Source organism: Carcharodon carcharias, chromosome 25 (genome assembly GCF_017639515.1).
Source record: "Carcharodon carcharias isolate sCarCar2 chromosome 25, sCarCar2.pri, whole genome shotgun sequence".
Lineage (NCBI taxonomy): Eukaryota > Metazoa > Chordata > Chondrichthyes > Lamniformes > Lamnidae > Carcharodon > Carcharodon carcharias.
Window position 1 is genome coordinate 15,699,536 of NC_054491.1, and position 10,155 is coordinate 15,709,690.

The 10,155-nt window shown below is 47.6% G+C and overlaps 1 protein-coding gene across 2 annotated transcripts in view; it reads left to right on the plus strand.

Moving 5' to 3' along the window:
- The window catches only part of c25h11orf53 (chromosome 25 C11orf53 homolog), a 58,661-nt gene extending 48,732 nt beyond the window's left edge, over window positions 1-9,929 (plus strand). For both annotated transcript variants that reach the window (XM_041174626.1, XM_041174625.1), the window contains one exon: window positions 9,419-9,929. In XM_041174626.1, the coding sequence (XP_041030560.1) occupies window positions 9,419-9,856 (438 nt within the window). In that variant the 3' untranslated portion in view covers window positions 9,857-9,929. The remainder of the gene's footprint in view (window positions 1-9,418) is intronic.
- The last annotated feature ends 226 nt before the right edge of the window (window positions 9,930-10,155 follow it).

A 10,155-nucleotide genomic window follows, 5' to 3' on the forward strand; every position in this document is an offset into this window, starting at 1 on the left:
TAACAGATGATGCTAACAATAATGTAGCAGCCATTATTTGTATTGTAATTAGAGGCCAATCTGTTTGTGTTCCTCCTATGATGTTTGCTTTTATTACTTTTATGTAAGGTATATAACTAACATATTATTAATGCTTTTGACTGTATGCAATGAGAACATGTGACAAGGTGCTCTTTGCATTAATTTGTATAAGGAAGTTTGTTATCGAACTGAATCCTGAGTGTGAGAAATTCCATTAAGCTGCATAATGTCTGCATTGGAATGAATTCATTTAGTGTAAACTCCAAAGACCCACAATTGACTTATAGCTAAAGCAGTGACACAAGGTAATGTCAACTGTACCAGAGATGCTGGTGTTAATAGCTGAGAGTGGAGGAACAGTTAACAAAAATGGAGGGCTGGATTTTGTTCCAGAGATGGGGGGCCTCCACCTTCCTGCCCACAGCCCCCTCCCCCCGATACTGGGTTTTTCAATCGGGCAAAAATTGCCTGTGTTCTCGTCCCACCACAAGGCTGCAGGAAAACCCAATAGGGGGGCAGTTTTCCTGATGTCGTAAACCTAATGCAATTACTCTCACCCGATTCTCCTGGCCCCCACCACAATGCCCGTCCCAGTGAGCTCCACTAAATCCAGCCCTGAATTTCTTGGTTTAATTTGTAGCAGAAAATAGGAATAACTGTTCTAACAGTTTTCACAATGCAAGCAGTAAATGTGAGGATGGAACTGCCTGAAGAATCGTTGATGGCCCGAGGAAACATCATTAGGTATACAGTTCCGCCTTCAGTATAATCTACACAGCTATAAGCATTGGAATATTTGGCAGGTGTGAATCAGCTTTGATCATATTTGTATATACACCTTGGTCACTTTGTGCCCGAGAGTCCACAACGCTCGCAGAAAGCGACATGCCTGTTCATAGGACAGAACCAGCAGAGGTATTCAAATATTTGCCTGAAAAAATATTATTCACTGCCAAGATGATCTTGCTCATCCTGCCTTGAGTCATCAGGTGGATATTTATTGGTGCACAGTCACTACTGAAGCCAGAGGCAAATCAAGGGAATAACTGAGCCTATCTTATTAACAGTTGAGAAAACTTAAGTGACTAGAGTTGCATAGAATTTAGAAGCATAGAGAGAGAGAGAGAGAGACCATTCGGCTCAACTGACATATTCCAGTGTTTATGATCCACATGAGCCTCCTTCCATCCCTCTTTGCCTAATCCTATCTCCTTATCCTTCGATCCCTTTCTCCCTCATGGACATCTTTAGCTTCCCCTTAAAGGTGTCTATGCTATTTGCCTCAAACTCGTCCATGTCATAAAAGTTCCACATTCTCATGCTCTTTGGGTTAGGTGTTTTCCCTGAAATCCTTTTTGGATTTATTAGTGACTATGTTATATTTGCAGAATGGCACCAAAAATTAAATAAACTTATTTTTTCCTCATCTTTACACCATTTTTTGCAACCCCCCCTCCCCCGGCCACACCCGCCCTACTCCTGGATGTGTTGACTCCTTGTTGGAGTACATTCTATGGCATCATGTCACCTTCCAGTCGTTACCCCACCCAGTAGTTATTTTAACGCATGAGCCCTGATAACAAGCATTAGTAGGCGACAGAGGCACCACACACAAGCTTAGATCCTATCCTGAAGCGATAGCCGCACCCAAATACTTCACTCGCATCAGGGGGGATAGGAAACATCAGCAGGAGGCCTGAACAATTTTTCCTCTCCCTAACCCATTTGTAATTATCCCCACTCTGGTGTCTCTTATTTCAGGTCAAGGTGAGACTGAGTTAACTCAGGATAGACAACAAATTGAACCGCTAGGCCCTTCCAGCTGGCATGGTGGGGTTTGGTCATTGCTTGAACAAACTAAGCTACTGGAGAGTCGATCAAAAGCATTGCTACTGAATATCAATCATCAATCATATCATCGGGCAGAATTTTCCCATTGGCGTTTGGGGGTGGGCGCTGCATGCAAACACGTAAAGTGAAGTGCAGTGACTTTGGGCAAGCGTCCTGACATCACCGCGCGCCATTGCGATATTTCATTGGGCGGGTGCGCGATGCTTTCTGATACGCACCCACCATTAATTAATGGGCCACTTAAGGCTCTTGACGCTCCAATTGACCATGATTTTTCGGCGCCCATGCAATCTTCAGGTCAGCGCATGGGTGCAACGGGCAGGTGGGTAGGACGCATTTGTACAAACCTCATCCGTGGGTGGGATAAGAGGGCTCAGCGGGGTCGTGAGTGTGCACTGTCTAGTATTGATTTTTCAAGGTTATTGAAACTTGCCTGTGTGATCTGCAATACTTCAAAACACATACCAGCTGTTTGGTCCCAACTCACAACCTTCAGGTCAGCACTCTGCAGTGAGGAATCTTTTCTGGGCCTGTATGTTTCAGGAAGCCTCCCCTCAGTCTGGGAATGGGAGCTGAACTCTCCACTGGAGGCACCCCCTCTGAGGAGGAAGGGAGGGCTAGAAGGGGGAGGAGACTAGGAGTGCACATTCAGCCTCCAGGGGAGCCACCTTTGGGAGGACAGGTGCAGGCACAAGGGGCGCAGGGCCAAGAGGTAGTCCAAGGCGGAAGGGGCAGCAGAAGGTGCCACTATCCTGCTGCCAGGGTATACAGACGGTGAAGCAGGTACCTCAATATGTCTGAGGTGCAGTGCCGAAGGAAGCTCTGTCTCTCAAAGGAGATAGTCAACTATATCTGTCGGATGATTAGGCCTAAGTTCTCCGCTAACTGTGTGGGTGGACACCCCATGCCAGTGGCTCTAAAAGTCATAGCTGCCCTCAACTTCTATGCCTCTGGCTCCTTCCAGGGCTCGGTGGGTGATCTTTGCTGTGTCTCCCAATCAGCTGCCCACACTTGTGTCAAAAAAGTTACAGATGCTCTGTTCAGGCGTGCATTGACCTTCATCCTCTACTGTTGGGACCAGGCAAGCCAGACACTGCGAGCCAGAGGCTTTGCAGTCATTGTTGGCTTCCCCCGTGTCCAGGGTGCTATAGAATGTACACATGTGGCCATCAAGGCGCCAGCAGGTGAGCCCGGTGCCTTCGTCAACAGGAAGGGTTTCCACTCCATGAACGTGCAGATAGTGTGTGATCACAGGATGCTGATTCTACAAGTCTGTGCAAGGTACCCAGGCAGCTCCCATAACGCCTACATCCTCAGACACTCCCAGGTGCTGAGGCTCTTCAGTGCTCCAGATCGGTTGGATGGATGGCTCCTGGGTGACAAGAGCTATCCCCTCAGAAGGTGGTTCATGATGCCTCTCCGCCATCCAAGAACAGAAGCTGAGGAGCGCTACAATAGGAGCCAAAGCTCCACAAGGGCTGTGGTAGAGAGAACAATTGGTCTTCTCAAGATGCGCTTCCGATGCCTGGACCACTCAGTACCCCCCAGATTGTGTGCTGCTGATAGTGGTTGCATGCTGCGCTCTCCACAATCTTGCGCTGGAAAGGGGGGACGCGGTGGACAGTGAAGACATTGATGCAGTGGCTGCGGCTGCTCATGATGAATCCAGCAGTGAGTCTGAGGATGAGCACGCACAGGGAAATGCTGAGGGGGTAGACGCTGACCCGGGCATACTCCAGTGAGGCAGGGACACCCAGGAGGCTTTAATCCAACAAACCTTCAGCTAGCACACCACAGATGGACCTCCAGGACAAGCCTGGGCTGTAGGGTCAATACGTGACACCTAAGTGCAAAATCTGCCTGGTTAGGAACATTAACTAAGGTCTTTGTTAATAAAGCTGAGTGTCCCACAAAGCACTCATTACATTATTGGAAACCATCTACCTGCGGAAGAAAAGAGGCAGCCCCATGGTGATATGTCTGAATTTAATATTACAACCAAAGAAACTCAATGAAACAAAATGAAAAAGGTGTTAAAAATCACACGAACTCATAAAAACCTCATTGCGGGCCAACACAAAAGCACCAGTGAAAAACCCGTGGTGTGCCTAAGGTGCCTTATGTTTATGTTTATGGGGTGCTACGTCTTGGTGCTGCCCACCCGCTGGGAGTGGCATCTGAGACAGCCTGCTGACTCTGCTGTCCTGCTGGCCTCAATGACCTTGGCAGTCTCTGGCCCGTGGAGCCTATGTTGGTCCCGCCTGGGAGTGAGCTGCCTGTTCCATAGCTGGCATCTCCCCATTTATTGCAGCCTGACCGGATGCTACGGTCACTGGCAGAGGGGTGGAGGAGCTGCCGCCCTCATCTGGAATGCCCTGAGAGGTACCCACAGAGATGACAGGCAGCTACTGCGCCGATGTGATGTCAGTTCGGACCTCCCTGCTCACTGTGGATAGATGGGCACCGAGCTGGGAAACTTGGTGCCCAGACCATCTCCTACACCGACACTGACCAGCTGAGGTCAATGCCGATGTGAGGGCTTGCTGGTCCCAGCGCATCCTCAGGAAGCCCTGATGGGTCTCCTGGAGGAGCCTGTCCAGGAGAGTCACCACTCTCTCCATGGAGGATGAATGGCGCTTGGACATGAGGCTCATTGTTTCGGCAATCGTCCATGTAGACTCCTCCACCATGGAGACCAAACCAAGCATAGCCTCATATATCTCCCCCAGATGCTCCTGCACACCTGGCTGCATTTCATGCACCTGCTGCAAGCAGATGACTCCAGAGGCACATCATCAGGCACCGACTGAGCATGTGCCTGGTCCCCTGCAGTCTCCGGCTGCTGGCGCCATGGGCACTCTCTGTCTCTGCCAGCTCCTCCAGCGACTGTGAAGTGTCCTCACCGCTGTGCCCTGGTACACTAGCCAATGTTCTAATTCCCACTGAGGTGCTAGTATCTGCGCTGGTGCCTGTCTGGCAGAGATGGTGTGACGCTGGTGAGACTTCAGGGCCCTCAGGTGTGAGAGGGGGCCTCAGCTGCTCCTCCTCCCGGCCCTGCTCCGATGATGCTGCAAGGAAGAACAAAGACATTGGATCAGTTAATGTGGAGACAATGTCAATGTGTATTACTGTCCCCCGGATCATTATGCACTCATCCTCCCATAAGCAATGGTCAAGCCATGTTGCAAACTTTAATCACTGAACATTCAGCACTGCCATAACTGCTGGGAGAACAATGGTGACCTCACTGCTGGGCAAACATACTCCAGCCTCACCGACACCGGTGGACATGGGTGCATGGTGCGTCTCCAAATCTAGGGCCTGTTACTCAAAGTGGCTGAGAATCGCTAACTGTGCTAGCCCACCACCAGTCCTCACTTGCTCAGCTGCATTATGTGCATTCCTCTCCTGAAAAGGAGAGAAGAGTATTAATTAGGCTAATTGTACCTGGATTCTCTTCCCGGACGGCCTACCTCAACCAGAGTGGGACATTGCAGGTCTCCAGTGTCTTCTCACTCCGCTGCTGTCGAACTCTCACACAAAGATGCTGGGCCTATCCCCCCCACCTCCCCACTCCCTTGGCCAAATGCTGCCTACATCACATTAGGCATCACATGGTCTAACCTTCCATGACAAGGAGGCGCAAGCACGTTGAGCGCAGAGGACAGCAGATCGATCGGTGCCACGCCACCTTGAAGCTCCCCTCCCAGCATGTCATCACCCTGACTTTGACATGACCTGGAGTTCCAGCACTGTGCCCAGGTGCAGCTCCTCCAGGCTGCCCCCAAACCGGTAATGTGGGTCTCAGTGTACCACATGCTGCGGGGGTAGAACCCATCTCTTCACCACCCTCTCAGGGTGACCTCTGCATGGGCAATATCTGCTGGCCCACCCAGCGAAGGACACAGGCCTTCAATGATTCAATGCAGTTACTACACTCACACTTGGAGGGGTGTGGGGGGGCACCAGGGGGGAAAGCCGACCTGCTGGCTTAAGTGACCAATGCCAACATGGTCCTCATCCTTCCTGAGTGCAACAGGTCATTGAAGCGCTTGCGACACTGGATCCAGGTGCGCCCACCGCATCCCGGGAGCTCACCACCTCCGCCACCTCCTCCCAGGCACGTTCTGTCATGTGGGGGCGGGGGGGTGGGTGGGAGGCGGGGGGGGGTGGTGGGGGGAGGTGGGGGGCCTTCTCCTCCCATCTTGGTGAACCAGCACCTCCCACCATGCTGCCACCTCCTCCAGGAGGGCGGCAAGGCAATCATCAGAAAAACGAGGGGCACTGTGCCCCCCCCCCGCCCTACCCTCCTGCCTGGCCTGCTCACCAGCAGCGCTCTGGGGAACCCTTCCACTGGCCGTGATTTGCAGCCTCTGAAAGGCTGCAGCAACTTTTTAAAACAGGCCGCCGGGTGGACCCGGCGGTCATTGCAGTCCGTCTGCCGCCCGCCCACTCCCGCTGTCCTCGGGAGCTGCGATTCACGCTGGGCAGGCCTTAATTGACCCGCCTGTGTAAAATGGCGGCGCGGACCCGATTGTGGGCGGCGATCGGGTCCGCGCCCATCTGCGCCAGCTCCCACTCCACCCCCCCCACCCCCCCGCCAGCCAGAAAATTCAGCCCATAGAGTCAAAATGGCCCGAGATTTTTATGAAAAAGTTTTTTATTAAGATAATGCTTGGGAAGTCAAATAAGAAATAGTTATCCAAAGAGGCTTCCTTAAAAGTTCTCAATTTATTTTCCTCACCAAATACATACAGGTGTTGAATGTATTATATAATGTTATTTTACAACTTAATGTACATGTGACCCTATTTAATGGAAATTCTAATAGTACCACACTTCCTTAGTTCTGCACTGGCATGTCAGCCTAGGTTTTAGTTTCCTGCTCTGGGGTTTGAACCCACAAAGATGTGACTTAGGGTTGAGAATGCCACCTACTGAGCCACATCACACACTTCTCACACTGTTCCTTTCTAAACTAAAGAGGTAAGTGCCATGTAGGCACATTGAAGTGATGTTAACACTGGTGATATTGCCCATTTATATATCTCACCCCATTTTTGAACATGAATTGTTTATCCATTAACACCACCACCAATCAGAGATTTATCTATTTGGGTTTTTTTGATAATTCTTCACATTTGAAGACAGAGTTCATAAGAACACAAGAGATAGGAGCAGGTGTAAACCATATGGCCCGTCAAACATGCTCTGACATTCAATACCATCCTGGCTAATCTTGGGTTTCAACTCGGCTTTCCTGCACGTTCCCCATTCCTTGATTCCCCAAGAGACCAAAAATCTGTCTATCCGAGCCTTAAAAGTATTCAATGATGGAGCATCCACAACCTTCTGGATGGAGAATTCCAAAGATTCACAACCCACTGAGTGAAGAAATTTCTCCTCATCTCTGTCCTAAATGATTGGCCCCTTATCCTGAGACTGCCCCTGTGTTTTAGATTCCCCGACCAGCAGAAACAATCTCTCAGCGTCTACCCTATCAAACCCCTTCAGAATCTTGTAGGCTTCAATGAAGTCACTTTGCATTCTTCTAAACTCAGGAGAAGATAAGCCCAATTTACTCATCTTCTCATCATAGGCCAACCCCATCATCCCAGGGACCAATTTAGTGAACCTTTGCTTTGCTGCCTCCAATGCAAATATACTCTTTCTTAAATGCGGAGACCAAAACTGCACACAGTATCCCAGATGTGTTCTAAGTAAAACCCTACATAACTGTAGCTGGACTTCTTTATTCCTGTACTCCAATACCCTTGCAATAAAGCCCAGCATGCCATTTGCCTTCTTAATTGCTTCCTGCACTGCATGCTAACTTTCTGTGTTCTTTGTACAAACACTATTCTTAAAACAAAAGTGAATAATTTCACCCTTTGCTATATACTCCACCTGCCATCTTGTTGCCCACTCACTTAACCTGTATAAATCTCTTTGCAACCTCTCTGTGTCCTCCCCACAGTTTACCTTCCCACCTAGCTTTATACCTAAGCAAATGTAGATGCATTACTCTGTCTCTTCATCTAAATCATTAATATAGATGGCAAATAGCTGATACCCCAGCACTGATCCTTGCGGCACTCCATTATTCCCTGCCTGCCAACTTGAAAATGCCCCATTTATGCGCACTCTCTGCTTCCTGTCCATTAACCAACTCCCTACCCATAATATATTACCACCAACTCCATGAGCCCTTATCTTGCCTATTGACCTTTTATGTGGCATCTTATCGAATGCCTTCTGAAAATCCAGATAAACTACAACTACTGGTTCCCCTTTATCTATCCTACTAATTACATCCTCAAGTCAAACAGGGTTTCCCTATAGCAGGAACCATGTTGACTCATTCACCATGCTTTCCTAAGTGGGGTACTGTCAACTTGAGTCTTCTGTTGTGAAGACAGGCACAAAATATTTGTTCAATGACTCTGCCATTTCCTTATTCCCAATGATAATTTCTCAAGTCGCTGCTTCTATGGGACCAACATTTACTTTAGTTACTCTTATCCTTTTTATATAATCTGTTTTTATATTTTTGGCTAGTTTACTCACATGTTCTATTTTTCCCTTTTTATCAACTTCTTGGTGGCCCTTTGCTGGTTTCTAAAACACTCCCAATCACCAGACTTGTTATTGTCTTTTGCAAGGTTGTAAGCTTTTTCTTTCAATCTAATACTATCCCTAACATCCTGAGTGAGCCATAGATGGGTCTTTCTTGCTGAGTTTTTGTTTTTCAATGGAATGAATTTTTGTTGAACATTTTGAACTGTTTCTTTACATGTCCCCCAGTGTTCATTTACTTCCATAACTTTTAGCCTATTTACCCAATTAACCAATGCCACTTCTCCCCTCATACCTATGTAATTGGCCTTGTTAAAGTTTCTTGTTTGTGATTGGAGTATGTCACTTTCAAGCTTAACATGGAGTTCAATGGTATGATCACTATTTCCAAGTGGATCTTTTACTCTGACATTACTAATTAACCCTGTTTTATTACATAATTCTAGATCTAAGATAGTTTTATCCTTAGTTGGTTCCACAATGTATTGCTCCAAGAAAACATTCTACAAACTTACCTTCTAGTCTACTCTTGCCAATTTGATTATCCCAGTCTTTATGAAGATTAAAGTCCCCCACAATTACAAAATTGCCTTTGTTACAAGCTCAAAAATTTCTTGTTTAATGCTCTGTCCACCGGTATAACTACTGTTAGGGGGCCTACAAACTATACCCACCAATGTTTACTGACTCTTGTTATTTCTGATTTCCACCTATACTGATTCCACTTCATGATCTTCTGAGGTCAGATCCTTTCTCACTAATGTCCTTATGTCATCCTTTACTATCAGGGCTTCCCTCTTCCTTTGCTGTTTTGCCCGTCTTTCTGAAATATTGTGTACCCTGGAATATTTATTTCCCAGTCTTGATCACCTTGTAACCATGTTCCATGGACTTTATAAAGTTAGCTGCGGCTCATTGCGGTATGAGTTATGTTTTAAAATTTATCTTTGTTTCTTGCTGTCAATCGTAGAGAGATTCGTGGGACAGTGTTCCAGACAGTGTCAACCAGGGCGATGCAATTTGTGACTCCCTCCAGCAGATGCAGGCGAGTGTGACTAATTGTCAAGCTTCTCACGACAATAACCACTCTCTGTCAGGCCATGACTCCACCTCCGCATCTCAGTACAGGAACACCAACCGGAACAGCAGCATATCAAGCCAGGGATCGCAGCCGTATCCTCTTCACCCGCTGGAGGAGATGCACTTTGCCTCCAGTTACCAAGCTGCCTCGGCATACGGATGTGCACCGTTTATGACTGTACCCTCAGAATTGGCTGCCAAGGTCGTCCATCTCTCTTCTGAAGAATCTCCTGAAATACCAACCACCTCAATGCTCGATGCCTCCTCCTGGGCAAAAGAAGACGCCAGCACCACCTGGCCTTTATATGAAGTCAGGCGGACCTATTAAAATGACCATTCAATTGTAAATTTAGCTGCATGAAGGGCCCCAGTTGTTTCTTTCAAGGTTGTCGTGCGCTTATTGTAGGGAAAAAAAATCAAAAAGTAATCAACTTTTAATTTTGCATTGGCAATGGATTGTCAGACAATGATGTTGCCTGTATCTGTTGTAATTATAGAATATGAAATTAATGTTTAATTGGAACCGAAGATATGTAACACAGACATTCATTTCAGCTATGTTAAAGCTGGTTCATTTACAGAATACAGGTAAGTGGGCTGTGATTTGTGACAATTAATGTACATTGC